The sequence below is a fragment of the Hyalella azteca genome, unplaced genomic scaffold (genome assembly GCF_000764305.2).
Source record: "Hyalella azteca isolate HAZT.00-mixed unplaced genomic scaffold, Hazt_2.0.2 contig3121, whole genome shotgun sequence".
NCBI classification, from domain to species: domain Eukaryota; kingdom Metazoa; phylum Arthropoda; class Malacostraca; order Amphipoda; family Hyalellidae; genus Hyalella; species Hyalella azteca.
In genome coordinates this window covers 84236-105072 of record NW_025933374.1, presented here as the reverse complement: position 1 = coordinate 105072, position 20837 = coordinate 84236, and the positions used below count along the sequence as shown (strand labels likewise).

The 20837-nt window shown below is 39.1% G+C and overlaps 1 protein-coding gene across 1 annotated transcript; it reads right to left on the bottom strand.

The window, feature by feature from the left end:
* Nucleotides 1-16356: 16356 nt before the first annotated feature.
* Nucleotides 16357-20585, bottom strand: LOC108678456 (carbonic anhydrase 9). Its single transcript, XM_047885785.1, has 8 exons — nucleotides 20582-20585; nucleotides 19855-19884; nucleotides 19322-19498; nucleotides 19001-19139; nucleotides 18659-18831; nucleotides 18353-18513; nucleotides 18004-18090; nucleotides 16357-17487 (listed from the first exon to the last, which is right to left on the bottom strand). Exons 1-8 carry the CDS (start codon nucleotides 20583-20585, stop codon nucleotides 17467-17469), a joined length of 792 nt encoding a protein of 263 aa, XP_047741741.1. The 3' UTR covers nucleotides 16357-17466.
* Between the last annotated feature and the right edge of the window lie 252 nt (nucleotides 20586-20837).

The following is a 20837-nucleotide window of genomic DNA, read 5'->3' as shown; positions in this document are numbered from 1 at the left end:
CTATGTGGTCAAAAGAATGGCTAGTCAATCGACAAAGATTCAGTTGATATGAATTTACTAAATTTCATACGCAACGAAAATCAAAACGACTATCAAAACTAAGGATTATTTATTTTCTTTACAAAGTTAAGGTCTGCATTGGGAACTTTTTCTCGTGTAATTCGAATATATATTCCTTTGCTTTATCTACAGGGTCCGCCATATTTATGGAAACGCATGTTTTTTGTAATTTCCCAATGAAACGAACAAGTGCATTGTTTTTTTATTGGATGAGCTAGTAGCCAAGACTTATCTAAACAATTTTCAGACATATTTATTCAATATGACCACCCTTATTTTTAATGACGGCCTCCAATTTACGCGGGAAAGCTTCACAGGAGACACGCAGCATTTCTTGAGGGATCAAGTCCCATTCTCGTGTCAATTTAGACTTCAAACTATCCAAAGAATCATGAGGTGTTCTACAGGCCCTACTCTCTAAAATAGCCCACACAGAAAAGTCGAGCTGATTCAAATCAGGGCATCTTGAGGGCCATTCATTTTTGCTAATGAACAATGGGATGTGCCCCTAATCCAGTTTTGGAGCATGTTTGAGCCAGATGATGGGGGCAGAGTCTTGTTGAAAACTCCATGGTGAGCCGTTGAAGTGTTTACGGGCCCAAGGTAACAACACAGCTTCCAAAATGTCCGAAATGTATCGCTGACTGTTCAATTTCACTCCTGAGGGGACAAAAACGAGTGGGGACCTCCCAGCGGCGGTTACCGCGGCCCAAACCATCACGGACATGGGATTTTGACGTCGTGTTGCAGTTCTGGTTGCCACAGATCCATCCCGACTCCAAACTCTGTCTGTCATTTTGTCGGTTAACGCTTTGTTCAATTTCAAATTTTTTCTCGTCACTGAACACCAAGTTGGGCAGTGTGCCATCCTCAATGATTCCCAGAATGTGCTGGCATCTTTCGAGCCTCATTCGTTCATGGCGGTCTGTTAGTTTATGCCTTGTTTGCATCTTGTAAGGAAAGGTTTTGAGGTCATCTTTGAGGACTCTACGCATTGATGTCTGACTGACTCCTGCTTTTGCAGCCAATTTTGCAGCTGAGCGACGAGGGTTTCTCCTCAACTTCTCCCTCGTGTTTTTGACCAAATGTTTTGTGCGGACACTTCGTTTCCTTCCTTGACCAGGTCAATTGCATGTTTCACCAGTTTCCTTGAATATTTTTACCATCTTCCACATAATTTCACGACGAATTTGGAGCTTTTTTGCACTGACTGAATTACTCTCGCCCTTTTCATGAAGGGTTGCAATTGCATTTCTATGTACTGCCTTAAGTAATGGTAAATTTAGACACCTTAGACTTCTGCAATATAAAATAGATGTATTAATAGATGATATTAAGCTACATTATAAAAGAAAAGTCTCCTAGAAACAAATTTATTTTATATGGCAAACATCCGTTGCCATACATATGGCGTACCCTGTATTTGTTGTTTGAATATTCTGAGCTACAGATTTTCCACAAGCACGCCAAATTGCTGTACTCTTCAATAAACTTGGTTAGAAAGTCAGGGCTATGAATAGTTTGGAGTCGCCATGACTCCACAGCAAGCAGTGGAAGGCTGAAAGCCATGGCTCTTTCGGCGCCATATTTGGGGTTTGAGGTTAGCCGAGTAAGACTCGTGAGTTGGACTCAATGGTGTATGGGGCCAGTTTAGATAAACTTCAAGGTGATATATCGAAGCGATCATGAAAAAACTATTGTGAAGCGAAGCCCAATGGAAATTATAGCTTTGAAAATGTCTTGACCTTCGATCCTTTCGAAACGACCAGATGGTAGCTGCAGTCCTGGTCTGGCTGAGGCAGGAGATGATCGCCTCACCACGGGGGCTTGGCTCTTATTGGTCAAGTCCTTGCCATGTTTGCTCTGCCATGCTTAAGTAAAATACCTTTCCGGTGACCTGGTCCGGTTGGATGAACTTCAAAGTTTGCAGCAGCAGGAGTATCAAATGTAACATTGGAGTGCGTGAATAAATTGTGACACTGGCTCTAAAAAACAGCTCTCAAAACGCACTTCTGCACAAGCCAAAATCCTTATTTTCACAGTAACCTCAAAATGCTGAACAATTTAGCTATGACCCGAGCACCGTGTTTTTTTAGGCCAACATGATGGGCCTCAGAATTATAGCATTTAGTTCAGCTGATGCAGAGCAGAAACAAAGATTTAGATTTTCTCAGGCTTAGTGGGTAATATTCATTACACTTCCTCCCAAACAAGTATCCGACGCATCATGCAAGAGAATTTAATGAGTGTCACTGACGCGTTTACTGCTTGCGCCACAGTAGATGCGGTCTCACTATCCTGTTTGTTAAATGTCATGAAATGATGAAGCGTTAAAATCAGCATTTTAGAGCAGACAACATCGCGTGCAGGAGTGGAAGCATACATATGTACACAGTAGTAGATCCAAATCCAAAATAAGATTCAATAATCGAAATGCATCTAATTTCGAGTAACTCGACGGAAAATGTTCCTTTATCTTTATTATGAGTTATGAAATATGATAAATTTTTTTAACAACGCTCTGTAAGCTTCAATGAATAGAATAGAATAGAATAGAAGTGTCGGCGTTGAAGACATAGGCCCATGGCCTGTTGCCGATTCTTGAACTTTTCGTGACTTGATTCACAAGGGATCCGGCCTTTGGAACCTGATCTTTCCATAACTGACGATTGATTGAGATAGCTGCTGGACTTATTGCCTGCTCCGTAATTTGCAAGGCATTTTAAGATTGAACATATGCTCCTGCATAGCTTCGTCTAGTCTGTTTTTGAAGATGTTCATACTCGGAGCTTCAACGATGCTATCAGGGAGGCTGTTCCACATGTCGGTGACTCGAAGCGAGAAGAAATGTTGTCGCATGGATGTGTTCCAACGCTGTTTTTTATGAATTCAAATTCCATCCAAAAGGACCGATTACTCAAAAGATCGTCACGACAGGATGAACAAGCGTCATTGCACCCTATTGTGTTTGATCCATCTAAACGTTGGCTTGTTAGTTCTAAACGAACTTGAAAATCGAATTCCGATATTGGCTTCATCGCGTCGTCGCCTTGTAGCAATTAGGCCAAGAAAAGACGATCGATTGGCGTCAACCGCATGGAGGTTTTGAGAAAATTGTAACCATGGAAGAGCGGGCAGAGACATTCAAGAAAACCAAAAGTTAATTGGTACACCGTCACACCGTCAATTCGCGGAAAAGTCGATGACTTTTATTGGACAGTAGCCGCGATTGTCTTAAGACTTGAATCTATGATGCGTAGCTATATGAGGGCAGTTCAAAAAGTTAATGGAAAAACAACAGTTTGAAAAAAAAGATGAACGTCATAATTTTTTTTATACATTTGCTCATCTAGGTCAACACATTTCTGTGAACGCTGATACGAGCTTTTAAGTCTCTCTGTGTAAAATTTAGTCATGCGATTTGAAAATGTTTTGGCAGCTCATTTTGCTGCTTCAATTGATTGAAATTGGATACCTTTCAGTGATTTTTCCAGGTTTGGAAACAAAGGGAAGTCAGATGAGGCAAGTCAGTCCAATAAGGTGAATGACGAATGATTTTTCATCGAAATTCGCGTAGCACAGCCTCTGTCTGCCGAGCGTCATGTGCGAGTGCATTGTCGTTGTGGAAGGGTGCGCGCCGATGCTGCTTGCCAATGTGTTTTTCGGCGATTTTATTAGAAAATTTCATCAAAATCTCTTCATAATAAAAAAGTGAAATATATTTATTGTTTTCAAGAAGTCAACTAAAAAGATCCCCACTGCATCCCATATAACCTTCCCTCTTGAACGCACATATTTTTCTTTAATGGGTCCACTTCCACCCCTGAAGATATACTGCTCCGATTGAGTTTTGTCCTCGGAATCGATGATTCATCCCCGGTCACAATCAGCGAAAGAAAAAAAATTAGGGTTCTCAATCCACTTGTTCAAAATTCCCATGGAAAGCTTTGTCCTTGATTCCTCCTGTTCTGGGCGCAACAGCCTCGGAAGTCGGATCCTATCGAACGGAAAGCCTGCTCAGTAACAAACTGCCCAACAGAATTGTTTGTTAGCAACCCACGGAGATGTTGAGTGACTCTGCTACTGATTCGGTAAGCATTCGCCTATCTTTTTCTATGGGATCACGAACAGCATCAATGTTTTCGTCTCTAGTGACTAGAATTTTCTGATGTGCGTGGCCGGTCTCTGCAGGGGTCATCTACAGTTTAGTCTCATTTCTTTCGCTTCTGGGACGACTAATCCATTTGTAGGTTACTGATTTATTTGAAGAACTGTCACCATAAACTTGTTCCAGAGGGTCAATAATTTATCGATTCTTCCACCTAAGCCTCACCACGAATTTGATGTTTAAACTGGCCTCGATACAGGAGAGTTATGGTGCGTCGGCATCATTTTATTTCCATAGAATGTTTAGTTATGTTTATTTTCCCAAACTTTTTGAAGCCCCTACGTATTTCTCTCTGAAATCTTGGTCACATTTCTTATCAAATTTAAAAAATGATTTATATTATTTGATTTATTTAAATGCGGATAAATTATCGTGCAGTTCGGAAAAACCACTAATGTTTATTCACTTAACTTAAGTTTCTGGGAAGATCAGTATAAAATATTTGTTACCTACTCCACTGCAATTCTTTGAGCCTTTGCGAAGCTTTAGAAATAATGAATGGTAACTGAAATTAAAGTTATGCTTTTATATTTGTTTTGTGACTGAAAAAAGTTCAAGATTTGTGGTAATTGTCATGTGCTGGGCCAATTTCTGAATAATTTGGAGGAGGAGCCGGAAAGCAAAATTCTCGAGCCTACCACTCAGTCACGTCCAAAACGTCGAGGTGGAGGGTAGTGCCAGTAGCGTTCTCCGTCGTGCAACGCCAGCGGTCGTTCGCCTGCTTAGGAGAAACATAATCAAGAGCTTATAGAAATGACTGCTTGAATTCTCGAGGAACATCCAACCCCGCAACTGTCATGATCAGCTGCCAAGCTAGTACGTTGATAGGACCGAGCAACAACTACTGCATCGACTATGTCTTAAAATGACTTACGAGTTGGACTTATTAGGTAAGTGTGAATGCGTTGTGGAATCTTCATCACGAGTTTTTATTTCATATATTTCGTCAGGGAAGGGTTGAAAACTCTAAGATTTTTACTAGCTCGTCCTATTCAGAAAAAACAGGTAATTTCACATATAATTTGTTTCAAGTATATCTGGAATTAATAAAAAATGTTCAACATCTTGTATGATACCTAATGATTTTGATCTTATCAATATGATTTATTGATGACTAAAGTGACTTCGTGTTTCCTTTTGTTCGTTGGAACTATTTTGAGCACACGTATCGATAGCATTGAGTTGCATTTTAGAAAACGGAAATTGCGAGCGGAATTGCGATACCTTTGATGTATTGGATTGTTTAATGGATCTCATTGATTGTCAATTATATTAGTGAACAGAGCACAGAAAGCATAGGTTGTTTCTAAGTCACTGGTATATCTGCAAAAAGGGATCATTTGATGATCTCCATGAATCGATGATGCTTAATTGATGCGAAATAGGAAAACGAAATTTTAAAGTTACATTCGAAATCTTGGCAATTTTACTAAATCGAGGTTTCAAAGTTATTAATTACTATCGATGCTCGGAGAATTGGCAGTTCTTTAGCTATCTAAACTATTTGCAACTGATGCATATACGAGTACCTTTTATTGCGTTAAAAATGAAAATTTCACTTCATTTTACTGATACCACTATAATTGTTTTTAAAAATCCATTTACTCCTTATAATTAAAAATTCGTCATAGGTTGAACTCGAGTAACTGCGCTCTGTCAACCGTCATCACAAAGGCTCTCATTAATCTTACATACCTGATCGTATTAAATTTTCAACCCCACAATCGTAATCTCCTGGATTGTTTGTGTTGTTCCCATCTGGCGCCTGTCCTGACAGCGATCGCGCAGATGCACTTACGCTGATGATAATCAATCCAATTATCGTGCCCGCAATTATAACATTACCTGCTAATCCCATGCACTTTAATGCGATTGAAAGTCGGGGTTTTTCTGTTCATTGGAGTGGCTTGCCACCGATTTTACTATTTGTTCATGTGTGTCCTTATCCCCAATAAGTTGATGAGAATCAGAGTGCAGTGTTACATCACGCTGGACGGAAGTTGTGTGAGCTTGCGGTGATCCCTGGGGCTGTGATCTACATGGAAATGAAATACATGGAAATGAAATACATAGAAATGATCTTTATGGAAACGATATACAGAAAATGAACATTTGTATGATCCAGATAACACATATGATCAATACAGATGTGTTCAACATAGATATGACCAACATAGAAACGATAAAGATAGATAATATAGAAACGAGCTACGTAGACATGAACAACATAGATGAGATCAATATAAAAATGAGCAACGTAAAAATGATCAATATTGAAATGAATTAAATTGCTGGTGTGGATATACTCGGAATACAGGACTGATCGCTCCAGTTTCTATTCACATTGGAACCCCGGAGGATATTTTATTAATGATAATGGATGCCGCGACTTTGATCTTTCATATGCCAATAAACCCAACATTTCTAGTTTGTATTCAAGGGATGCATATCATCAATTGCGTTCCTTTGTTCCAACTTATTTTGTCTATGCGAAAAGATTTCTCCAACGATATTGCTTCCTTCGTCCTCGTGTAGTCCCATTTCTTTTGCATCTGTGACGGTAAGCATGGCGAAACGAAAAACACTCTTCTGCACTCAAGAAGCACACCATCACATTTTAGCCTATTTTATACCCGAAATCAATCTCGTTCTGTGCGATCCGCCCTCAGACCGCAAATTTTAGCTAGCCAATGCTCGACAAAATGAGTTCCGGCTTGATTTATCCACGGAACAAATTGTTCCATCGGCGTGTGCTGTCTGGGCCAGTCGGTGCTTTTTACGCGAGTTCAGGACGTTACTTGCGAGTCCGGACTGACGCTGGCAGCTTGACGTGAGCTCTTCTAAATTCTAATCGTCATTTGTCTCGAGCGATGAAAGAGTCTTTCGCTGATGGAGGAAATGAAACTGTCTCTGTTATTATTACACTATTCAACTCATTAATCTGGCTAATTCTTTGTTAAATAACCGGGAAATATGAGATAATTGCAGTCAATTTTTCACATTGTTCTTGTAGACGATACCCATTAGGCCTTGATTTATTGCTGTGTAGCCTTATAGTCTTTCTGCAAATAAAAGTAATGTTAATTATCCCGCGCTTTATTTATACCAGATATGGTGGCAATTTTCACGCGAATGTTCGCTTGCCGCTAATGTACCGCATTGTAGTGATATATCAAATTTATTTCACCCATTATTTCCAATGAAAGCTCGGTGGGTTTGCTCTTCTAAAGATACAAAATTTCTTCATACAAAATTGTCCTAAATAGGTGGGAGACCCGATGTGGTTAGGTGAAGAAAATTTCATTGGTGTTGAAAATATTTTATTTATTACTGGAAAATAAGCTTCCGCAATTTTCTTGTTATTATTAAAAACTGCTATTATTGGCCTTCGCGCATCGTGAAATTTCGACTTTTGTCAGTTGAATTCAGTCTCAAGAGCGAATTGATTTTAAAGCCCAGACAACTTTCTTCCTACATTACATGTAAATTGTTTATTTTTGCTCCTAAACTTTGCACTTAACTGCGAAATTTTCAAGTTAAAATAAATTTATGTACGAGCGAAAATGCAAGTCTTAGTTTGGAGAAAATGTTACTGATTGATACATTTTAGGAACAATTTGCTTCCGTTTAAAACTTTCACCAGCTCCAAAATGAGTGTGCACTCGTGCCCCACTCTGAATCCTGTCTCACAAGGACGCTCTTTATTCTGTGTCTGGTTGAACCCTCGTCTCGCACACCATCTTTTCACAAACTATCACGCGCGATGGTTAGGGGAAAGGTGACACGAGGGTCTAGCTTCTGACAGGACGAGATAAAACTCCGCAAATATTTCTAGGGACTCGATCGCTCTTATCTCACCGATGGAACACCGCAGAGCCAAGCTATAAATATTGCTCTCGCAATCTTCACAATCCGGCGGCAAGGGCGCTTTGCTCCTGCGACGGAATATGACGCAGCCTCGGGTGTGCTCGAGTTACCGAGGCAAGGTCAGCGGGAGCTTCGAACTGTCGATTTCTTATCAAAGATTCGTAGGAATTGTTTGCCACTTTTTGGGACTTTATCAGTAGGTCCTTCTATGTAGACTAACTAGCGACATGTCCTGTTACTCGGCTTATATTTTTTAATGTGATGTTATGCGTAACTTTCGTATCTGATATTCCATTTTTGATTATTATGTATAAATTTTCCTCCCGTCCTATTTTCCCTATAAAAATTCCTCCCGTCAAATTTTATTGGTTCTATTCTTTTTTTTTTTATTCTCGCTCTCATTTCGATAAATTTTCATGGGATGCCACAACACTCGATCGGCAGTTAATTTCGACGCATAATTTTCCCAGCGAATTTCATTTCTGACGTAGCATTCGATATCCTATAAAGACCTCACGTCTGCAAACCACAATAATATTGTACTTGTATTTGTTGCTCAATCGTCCAGGCTACCGAATCTCATCGAATTCCTGAGAATATCTGACTTCGAATTTCATTCCGTCGCTATCGGTTGTAAGAATAAACCTTAACCTTGGAATGAACGTAGAAGGAAGCAATGGAACAGCACCTGCCGTGTTGCAATCTCACTGAATCCCACAATCTATGTTCAAAGAATCGATAAATATGTCTATGAGCATGACCACATTGCTCGGAATACGACTGGCATCTCGATCTCGAGGTCCCGTCCTGAATGCAGAGCAGGTCATTCTACGGCTTCGCTTGTCGTACTTTGATAGACGATCTCCAGATCGAAAGCCGGTAACCGCTAGTGCGGACAGACTGCCTGTCCGCACCAAATTTAGACGACTGGCCTAGGCTGTATCGCGATCAGGACAGACATATCGTGTCTGACACGATCCTATCGCTGGGTTTGACTATATGGCGTAGGATCATTGCGAGTTTGTTTTGGGACTGAACGAAGACTATAAAATTACAGTGCCTTGGTAGAGCAGCATAAGTTTAGTAAAGGCCAGCGTTGGTGTATTGATTCTCCAATTAGTTTGCTTCTTAATATGGGTTCCGGATATTTCTGGAAAGCACAATTTCAACTGCTCTGCTGTGAATAAGTTTTAAATCTCAAGCGCTAAGATGAAATTTTCCATAATAAATATTGTCAACATTTTTGGTTCAAAATCAGTGACCAATGTCAGAGTTATGCAACGAAAACCTATACAATCGAGCTGTTTCTAGCTTGATGATTTTCTTTTGAGTGCGATTGCGGTTTTAGTTTTAGGCGACCTCGTTTTCTCGATATAGCTTAGCTATTGTTTAAATTTCTTCTTATTTTGTCTTATCAAGGAAGAAATTAGCATAAAACTTGATTCTTTCAATAAAACTTAAAACTTGAAACTAACTCTACCCTAAAACTAATTCAATCCAGTTTGTTTTGTATTTTGTCTCGTGTAAAGAGGCGAAAATGCGATGGCGTCCAGCCAGCAGCGGCACTACATCAGTCACGCTTCCCTGTATTTCGTGTGTCGTGGTCTCATTATTGTTCCTCATACGACGCTTATAAAAGATTAAGATTTATGAGACTTAGAAAAAAAGGATTTATCCTCATGGAGAATGTTTTTCTTCTCTGGTTCCCTACATAATTTTTGGCGCGACTGCAGTATTTTACGCTTAATTTCGCTGCCATAATGTGACAAAAATTCCCCTATATAGGCTGTCTAGAACATTATTTCTTCAGTCGAGACCTGGCTCGAGTGAATGGAAGTGCGGTCATCCGCGAGTTATAGATTGTTCCTGGTTTCAGGAATGACTTTCTGCCTCATATTATTAATGATGAAACTTTTGAGCACCGTTAAACGCTGTTGTTTTGCGCCCGCTGCAAGTTTCTTATAACTCCATGATTGATGTCATCCTTGAACTTTTACGAGAAGTTGATTTTTTTTGCCCGGCCATCCAAATTATCTAAATTATTCGGACCGTTCTACAATAAATGGACTTACTAGCACATCTTTTTAATTGAAAATATGTTTCGACTCTTTTAACACTGATGAGAACAGATTTCCGCGAAGTTATTGCTGGAGTGTTCTATATTTATAATTTGTTTTCATTAAAGCCATAGGATTACCGGTACTTACTTTCCTTGTCGTGTCTCATTTGCGATCTGATAGTTTTAATTCAGGAATCGTTTATTTCTTTCTGAATTGAATGATATAATTCACATTTAAGAATGTTTTTTATATTTTTATTCCAAGACTTTACTAAATTTACATTATCTCCCGAATGATGTGAATCACTTAAATGAATAGATACTTGCATTTCGTCAGCGATAAATAAAAAACAAACCTGACTATCAATGTCGCACTAAAAGCCATGCTGAATTATTCAGTTCTATTGAAAACATCGCTCGCTTGGAATCGTTATTTTTATTTTTCGAGCCTATTCTTGAATTTGGGGATAGAAAATTTATACTCTTTGAAAGAATATCTCCCAAACACATATTTTTCTCTAATAGAGTGTTTACAAAAGCGGCTAAAATACTTTTTTCAGCATTGGTGATGTGCACAGACACTTCATCTGCTCTCAAATCTTGGTCAAGTTAGACTGAAATAAATTGCACGGGACAAACCCTGATGTTGTTTGTTCCGTAACTGGATTCTCGTGCGTTATAAATTTGTATGCAAACATATTTCATGGGAGCGTTGAAGATAATGTTATTGAAGTCTAAATTGAGCCCAGCTCGTCTAAGTTAGATTTCTCATCACACATCGCGATAGCTAAAATGATCCGACGTAGACATTCAATTTCTCTCCTATACCATCGTAATTAATAGCATCTTGTTTACCATGTGCTGATATCACTATATATAAGCAGAAAATAATGTTTATTAGGCTTCAATAATTGATCGTTAATGCTGTTTCCCGTTTATAAGCCCAGGGCACTGGCAGCGAGGTTCGAAAACATGACAGGTTTTGATATTATCCTGCACCTCCCTCCACTACACGACGCGCCCGTGTGCTGGTGTTGCGGGGTGTGGACGCCTCCCTCCACTACACGACGCGCCCGTGTGCTAGTGTTGCGGGGTGTGTAACTCCCTCCACTACACGACGCGCTCGTGTGCTAGTGTTGCGGGGTGTGCACGCCTCCCTCCACTACACGACGCGCTCGTGTGCTGGTGTTGCGGGGTGTGTAACTCCCTCCACTACACGACGCGCTCGTGTGCTAGTGTTGCGGGGTGTGCACGCCTCCCTCCACTACACGACGCGCCCGTGTGCTGGTGTTGCGGGGTGTGCACGCCTTCCTCCATTACACGGCGCGCCCGTGTGCTGGTGTTGCGGGGTGTGTAACTCCCTCCACTACACGACGCGCCCGTGTGCTGGTGTTGCGGGGTGTGCATTAGGTTATGAAGAGTAAGAACTGAATTTTTAGCTTGGTGAGGGAATGCGTTCTGAACGGAACACATGGGTTGGCTACCCCTGAAAACTCTTACAGGAAGATTCCTTGCATAATAGTTTCGGACAAACTGTGGGTAAATAGCCAAAAACTGTTTTCATACCATATAACGGAATGTTTACATTGTAGCACTAGCAGCAATTTCAAGCAAGATTGACGCTCAAACAGAACCGATTTTAATCAAGCCGAGTATTGATTTCTTGAGACTACGAATAGTAAGTCAGTCGTTTTAAGTTTTTTCTGAGGAAACTTATAAATTCACAACCAAATTTTGTCTTTGATCGTAAAAGTTTACACCACGAGTGTGGATTTATGTGCAGTGCATGTGCACAGTTATAATAATATGCGTTTAAAAATTACTTTTTAAAGACAACACTTCTGAACAATCCAGTGTCTTGGATGTTACACATGTACAGTGAATTTCTAATTTAATTTTTTCAAATATCGAAAAAAATTATTTTTCAAAATTTTTTGTTATCAAATATTGAAAAAAATTATTTTTTAATTTTTTTAAGATATCGAAATTTTGTAAATTATCAAAATTATTTATTCTGTCAACTGATTCATGCATTGTCCCTGACTTTATGCAATTGTGCAAAATTTCAGATCGGTTGGACAGGATAAATTGTGTCATATATGGATTATAAGATTTGTAGCAGACGAAATAATTTTATATTTTTTTACTGATATTTTTTTAATTCATAAAATTATTAATTTTGTCAATTGATTCATGCATTGTCTCCGACTTTACGCAAGTGTGCAAAATTTCAGATCGATTTTACAGGTAGAAGTGTATCAAATATCGATAATGATATTTGTGGCTGACAAAATTATTTGTAATTTTTTTAATATTGAAAAAAACATTTTTAATTCTCAAAATTTTTTATTCTGTCAATTGATTCATGCATTGTCTCCAACTTTGTGCAAGTATGCCAAATTTCAGATCGATTTGACATGTAGAAGTGTGTTAAATATCGATTATAAGATTTGTAGCAGACAAACAAACAACAAGAAGTGAAGTTAAAGAGAAGTGTTGTTAAAAGTGACATTTCAGCATAATTTTGGCTTATGAACTAATGTTGCGAATGTAATGGGGGAAATTCCGTGCCATGTTGCGCTGTAGATACTTTATGTTGAAAACTCATGGAGTATTTTTTTTCTAAAATATAAAATTGTATTAAGTGGAAAAATTACTATGTGATTATGAAGCTTCCAAGCCTCTGTTTTCGACGTCTGCGTGGGGACCTCATTGAAGTATACAAGTATACTCATGGTTTATACAAGGTCCCAGAAGGAATATCAGTATTTGAAACAAGAACCAACACCAGGGGCCACGGCTATAAACTAAAAAAAACTGCGCTGCCACTTCTCCACGCGACAACATTTCTTCTCGCTTCGAATCACCGACATATGGAACAGCCTCCCCGATTCTCCGATTACATCGATGGCGCTCTGAGTATGAACGCGTTCAAGAACAGACTAGATTAAGCTATGGAAAAATATATGATCAGACATGAAATGCCCAGCACCATAGCGAACCCGGTGGAAGTCTAGTAGCTATTTCAAACTATCCTTTGTCATGAAAAAAATCTGGTCAAATGACATGCTTTTGGATTTTATGTGAACAAGTCACGAAAAGTACAAGAATCTGCGACAGACCACATCAGGCCTACTTTTTAGCTCCGATATCGCTATGTTATGAAATTGTTATCGTGAAATTTTCGAAGTTTATCATGTCACCTCGTATTGTTTTCTGATTTAGTTGAGAACATCACGCCGAATTCGTATTCAAAATTAAGTTCATGAATTAAAGGTATTAAATATTAGGTTCCTTGAAAAATATTGTCCGCCTGGTGCGTGTGTATCGTGCGCAGCAGAACCATAGTCGATTTTAATTTACGGATAGGATTCAGTTCGATGCGGGCTCTCGATTTACCTGGTCGAGGGAAATATTTGGTACGTGTTTTACTGACGACTTGTGTTCTTGTATTTACGTGATTTTACGTCTTGATGTGCTTATGGTCGAAATAAAATGTTTTACTCAGCTTAATTATCATATGTGCAATACTAGTTTATTCTAATTTTATCCGTTTTGTTTCAGAAACCGATTTTAATATGAAAGTAATAAGAAGTCGCGTTTTCAAAATCCCTCGTAACTACGAAAGATTCTACAAAAGGAAAAAGTTAATTTTTATCTTTATTCGCTGTGAACAATTTACCATGCAAAACATATAAATATACTTCATTTTTGTTTTAATGTGAATTGATAAGCGTTGACTTTAGGTTTTTTCAGATGACAAAATATTTCTTTGGTCGATATTCATGTGCATTGATTTTAGATAGGAGCCTTTAGAACTGGCATGGACAGTACGCATGGAACACTCACACATATAATGAGGCTCATTTTTCTATTACCATTGTCGGTCAAATTCTTGAAAGTTTTTCAGCAAAAATGTGATTCTTTACTACTATTATTATTTATACCCTTCATTTAATGATTTAGAATTTGCAAGTTGTACAAATTGAACCATGAATGGCAGAGGTTATCGTTCGAATTACCGTTATGGGAATGTGAATGCAAGTTATGTCCTTGAAATAAAAGTGTTTTTTTTTTTTAATAATTTTCCATGATATCTGCAAATATTTCTATCTTTTCGATATTATTCGCCTTTCTTATGCTTCTAAATTTCAGTTAGTTAGCCAGACGCATGTGAAGGCTCCGATCACAATGCTCTGGAAAGCCTCGATGACGGAGGGAATTATTCCTGAGGGTCTCAAAGTGGGACTGATAACGCCAATCCATAAAGGAGGTCCGGGGGACAGACCCCAAAATTACAGACCTGTGACCTTGACCTCACATGTGATCAAGGTTTTCGAGAATGTAGTGGACAGGAGGCTTGTCCAGTATATGGAAGAGGCTGACCTGTATAATAACGGACAACATGGTTTCCGGCGTAACCGTTCCTGTTTGTCACAGTTACTGGAGGACCATCACCGCCCATGGTGGCTCAGCTGGATGAGGAAGCTGGCGTGGACGTGGTTTACCTAGACTTTGCTAAAGCTTTTGAAAAAGCTGACAATGGGGTGCTCTTTAGAATGCTGAGGCTGTTGGGGGTAGGAGGAAGCCTGTTGAGGTGGATCCACAGCTCCCTTACAGATAGAGTGCAAGCTGCCGCAATTGGAAACTCGAAATCGAGAGAAGCGAAGGTGAAAAGCGAAGTTCCGCAAGGCTCAGTGCTTGGACCGATCCTCTTTCTCATCCACATTGCAGATATTGACTCGGAACTCACCCACGCATCTACATCGTCATTTGCGGACGATACGAGAGTGCTGATGAAGATCACAGATTAACTAGACTGCGAGAGTTTGCAGGATGACCTATCGTTAATCTGCGATTGGGCCCTAGTGAACAATATGCAGTTCAGCGGCACCAAGTTCGAAGTAATGATATACAGAGTCCGCACAGAGATCGGGATGCCACATCGCTACTTGGCATCAGATGGTACAGAAATTGAGGAGAAGCAACTAGTTCGAGATCTCGGTGTGTTGATGAGTACCGAACCCACGTTCGATGCCCACATCGAGGAACTAGTCGCGCGAAGCAGGCAACGGATGGGATGGATCTGGCGGACATTTCGAATGAGATAAACAGCACCAATGATTACACTCCTCAGAGCCCTCGTGCTCCCCAATCTAGCGTATTGCTGCCAAATTTGGGCGCCGCTCAAGGTGGGCGCGGTGCGGAAACTGGAGTCGGTCCAGCGGACCTTCACGTCCAGGATCAGCGGTATGAAGCTGACGCTGGACTACTGGGGAAGATTGAAACACCAGGGACTGTACTCACTGGAGAGGAGAAGAGAGAGGTATATCATACTGTACACTTGGAAGATGATAACCGGACTGGCTCCCAACTTTGATAGTGAGACCTCCAGAATAGTGACATATTACTACGAAAGTAGAGGGAGACTGTGTGGGATTCCCCCATTTAATAACTGAGAATCGGTCAGAGTACAGACTCTTCGTGAGGGATCACTGTCCGTGGCAGGACCGAGGCTCTTTAATGCCTTGCCAAAAGAGCTGAGAGGAGGAGAGTTCACCCTTGCAACATTCAAGGGACGACTGGACAAGTGGTTGAAAAAGATCCTGGATTGTTCAGTTATGGGAAACTACCCTCAGCAAGTGACAAGCAACAGCATCTTGCTTCTGCTGTCCGAAAGGAGGGTAAAAATACGAAACACGGCCAACGTTGCATCCGGGACCCGAGGGCGGGGTGACCTGCCTAGCGACGACTCGGAGACGGATGACGACGAAGGCGGCGCATCAGCGTGACCGGGGATTAGGAAGTCCCGAACTCATCATAAAGTCATAAGGTCATAAGATCAGGAGCACAATCCCTATAACGAATCATCGTGGGATATTAGTCAACTTTTTATTCTAAAAGAAAATTCACGAACCTGCTCAGCGAAATTATATTTCTTGTTAGATCACTCAGAACAAAATTTTTGAGAGCGTAAAAAATGAAGCCCGCCTGGAATATTACAATTCTCGTCTCAATATTCCATTAAAGTATCACAGAGCGCATCGACAGAGACGATGACCAATCCGATGGTTCTTAGGCGTGCCCCGCTGGTTCGAAAATATTTCTATTCTTTTCCCAATGTTTTTTCACGCCGGGATTTCTGTTCTAATCAAACCCAAGAAAATTTTCTTAGGAAAATTTTTACACCCGGTGGTTTTATTTTTATTTGCTCAGAATGAATTTTAAATGCGAAACAAAGTCAACGTCTTTGACAGCATTTCTAATAATTAATGTTTCAACAAGTTATATAACGTGATCGAAGATTTAAATAAATTATGTCCATGCCTGGACAATTGTTTGAGAATGCATCCAAATGACATCGAATGTTGCAAAGTTCATACAAGGCGACACCAAATGCATTGGATCAGTCGATCCAATGCTGTCATCGAACATCAACAAAGGAGAATTAAAAAAAAAAACAAAAAAAAAAACAATACACGAGTCAATACAGAAAAATTATCTAAAAAAATTCTAATGAATCTCAAGGCTCGTAAAACTCTACTAGAAACCAAAGTTGCACACCGAAAAAATACATAGCAAAGATAGAGCACAACACAGAGACGGACAACTGCGAATTGCAAAACAGAGTAGCTACTAACTTGCACGTGATACAAACTTATTTTCTTAGGAGTTTTTATATCAACATCTCTTCAATAGTATTAGTAATTATTGCTTTTGCATACAACGTGTTTTATTGGAAGTATGGCTATCAACGTCTCTTCAATAGTATTAGTAATTAATCCCCTTGCTTTAATAGAACCACTCTAACGATTCGATATATCTCTTCTAAAACTAAAACTGCAAGGCAACGGTTTCTCTTTTTTGAATTTTGAGCAAATAGCATTTGGTCTTTGATTATTTCCATATTCAGGAAAAAATTAAAATAATTAATTTACGCTTACCATTTTTCCTTCAACTGTAGGTCAAGCCTATAAAGTTCAAGTTTTCGCTTTAAACTTCATTTCAAATTAAATTTGTAATATTTGGGACATATTTTAGTAAACGGCGACTACTTAGCTCATTTTTGCAGCCAAAATCAGCCTTGAATAACGGAAATTGTACACGCATACACAATATCGGCAATCGTCGTTTCCATCATTCAAGGCCTAATTTTTACATTTTTCCATAACCGAAATAAACCAAAATAGTTTGCGTTGTACATTTTCTATTCAATTAATGACCTATTTAATAACTCGCGTGCATGGAATGGTAAATATCGGTCAAGTCATCTTCTGAGCCGCTCGTCTGGTTTATTGCAACGACCAGCAGGCTACGGCCATGACCGGTACACCTGCGAAAAGCAAAAATTTACCGTTAAGAACATGTATCGATAATATTAAATTCTGACGAAGAAATAATAAATGAAAAATAAATGAAAAACTAAAATCATTCGACACTTCAAGATGGAATTATTTTATTCAATCTTTTCATTTCAACATAAATATTGATTTTTTGAATTATAAATCATTAATCAAAAACTAGCACAAGTTGGTTGATGTTTGCAGATTACTCAAGCCTCCTACGCATATTATAGCGACCCGTGAGTCCTAACCCTCCCCTCCTCTAGACGCAGGTTGACTGGATGATTACGTATGTACGAGGCTGGTGGCTGTAGCGTATTTTCTTGCACTGCATTATTATACTACAATGTTATTTTGTGACAATGTTATTTCGTGCTATTATGCCATAGTTATTTTCTTGAGCACATAAGTTTAGAATAAATGCCTCTTAGTTATGGTGAATATAACTACAATCATGTTTTAGATATTTGTGAGAATGTTTCATGCTTGACTCTAGTAAGTATTACTTTTCGGCCATTCAGGGGCTGAGGGTTGCGGTAGTTGTCCTGTAGTGGTTCGTTGTTATGGTCTTTCAAAGTCCGAAGTGCATCCAGCTGAAATATATTATCTCATTGTTAATGTAATGCACTGAATCTTTAACTCAATCAGGGTAAGATATTATTTGCATCATTTTAGATGTTATCATTTATTACCATCAGTCGATCGACCAGAAAATAGGATTATTCGCTGATGATCGCAGCTAATATCAACCTAATGTCGTTGTTAAAATGTTTCAATGATATTTGCACGAATAGTTAAATGGCATCACAAACAATTTTAAACAATGCTGAATATTGATAATGGGGCTATGGATACCTGGGCCTTGGAGACGGGCAGAGGCTGCTCGAAGACGGTCCACACGACGACCTCGTTGCAGACGGGCGTCGTGAGGCTGCCTTCGTAGCGGTAATAACTGCTCAGGTCGTCGGGAAGCAGCGACGACAGTGCGTACGGGTTCGGTACATTCGCCGTGCGATCTGTTGTGGAGAGTAACTTACTTCATTTGGCTTATGTAAAAATGACAATTTTTCATTCACTCGAGTAAGTTAAGTAAGGAGAGTCATCGGTTCAGGCTTCAATGGAAATTCATAATCGAGTTCAGAAAAATTATCGGGCGCGTACTTCGGTTTAGGTTGATCTCAGGGATGGTATTTAGTAACCGGCTGAGGGCGGGATTGTCTATACTAGAAAGTTTGAAAAAGATTCCCAGTACTGCCAGCCCTCGACTTCTTTCGAGAGCCTTTTCTTGTGGCACGCCCACCATCGTGTGCACGATGTGGAGCTCCAAGGGATACCTGCATGGGCGTCACAAAATTAACAAAATTAACATTGAGGTATAAATATGCAAAAGTTATTATTAATATGGCAACAATATCTTCCGTTCAATAAAATCACCACTTTACGTGGCTCAAATTACAATAGTTAAAAATATTGTAGAATAGAAAAGGTAAGGAACTGACTCACTGCACATTATTTATGGTATGTTCAGATCCCTTGGTCTCGTCAGAGCCCCAGTGGAAGTGGAAGTTCAGAAACTCGTATGAGGATAGGAGCTCCCCACCGAATATGCGAGGCTTCCTGAAGTACTCAGCAGTGACTGAAACTTATTAGAGGAAATGAATCAGTTAATTTTTTGTTGTATTCAGCAATGAAAAATTTATTATTGGACATGATTCAATTGATTTATGTTCATCGTATGAAATGATTACAACATATGTTTTTACATTAAAACAGTTGATAGCATTTTTACATACGGTAACGAATTGAATTAATGAGATTTCTTACGAGTGTGAAGATTGTTTACAGCCGTGATGGAGTTAGGCACCGAGTTGTAGCCACGCAATGTCAGAGGCTGGACTCTGCCAAACCACTTCCAGGGAGTTTTATGCTTGGCGATGTTGATGGGCGACTGACGATGTCCAGCGCAGTACTTGGGATACTCTTTAGCCCAATTATTTTTTGCTGAAAATTTTAAATATTAATTATACTCATTATTTAGGCTACTGATGTTGTAAAATTTAATTCTATCCTTATTATTGTTGATACTTTTGCTTACGATTTTAATTTAAACAAAAAATTTTGTGGTTATTTTTACTTGAAACTTTGATTGTATACTAACAGAAAAACTGCGTATTGTTTGTTGCAGAGCGCTCTCTCCTATTGTTGAATCAAATGATCTAGCGAAATTTGTCCCGTAATTTTTTATCTAAAAAACGGAATTTTTTCACTTTGATATGAAACAAGTTCACTTCGAAGTACTGCGTGTAGCGATGATATAATTTAAAACGTGCTTCATTTGCTAGCGTCGACATACTCACTGGAATAGTTCCATTTACTGGCTTCCGCTCCTGTGCGAAATGAAGATATGTTGAATGAAGAATATTAATAAAATTTACTAATGAACTAGGCATAAAGATATTAGCAGAACTAATTACAAATTATCCGATATTATTAGATAGATATTATTCACAACCAGTTTTATTATTTTTTAAAAATTCGACTTCAGACGGCCTTTTTTTTTTGAGGTGTGTGCCTGGGTTACGGTTATACGTTATATATCCAGACAACTTCAGGATAATTAGTCGTAAGCTGTATATATATATATATATATATATATGCAAAAGTGATAGTTTAAAACAATTTGTACTACTTCTGAAGGTAATTCTTGTTGTAACGACGTTATAATAGGAATATTTTTTAAACATAGATATGTTGAGGGATCAGCATATGTTGTTGGTGGCCCGGATTGATTATAATTATTCAGATTATTACTAGTGCTTATACGCACGTAAAGAGAGTCTACAGCGTTAAAGAAAGCATAAATAAATTTATAAGAATATTAAAATTTCCATAGCCCAAGGTACTAAGTTCATTAGAAGTCTTTATGTTCGATGTGAAAAATTGAAAATTTAAGAATTTTAAATACGAATAAGAATAATCATAGTGAAAGTCATCAGCATTTGAATGACGATAATTCCAGATGAATGAAAATGTTAATAACATGACCAATAATTAAACTGGTGGATTTAGTTCACAAATTAAGACTCATGTTGAGGCTGGCTGCTGTTCACACCGTCAAGTTGATGCGGCCGTTCACGTGACTATATTTTCAAAAAAAGTTAAGAGATCGTAAGTTCACCAGCCAATCATTGACGGCCTTTCAGGCAGAATCCACCAATCATAGACGAGAAAATAGAGCGTAAGTACTTACGTTCACTTAGCGAGTTTTGAAAGTATGGCCCCTGGTCTTCGATCGTCGCCGGCGTCGCTCGCCCTAGCGCAGCCAGCAACGCCCAGCAGG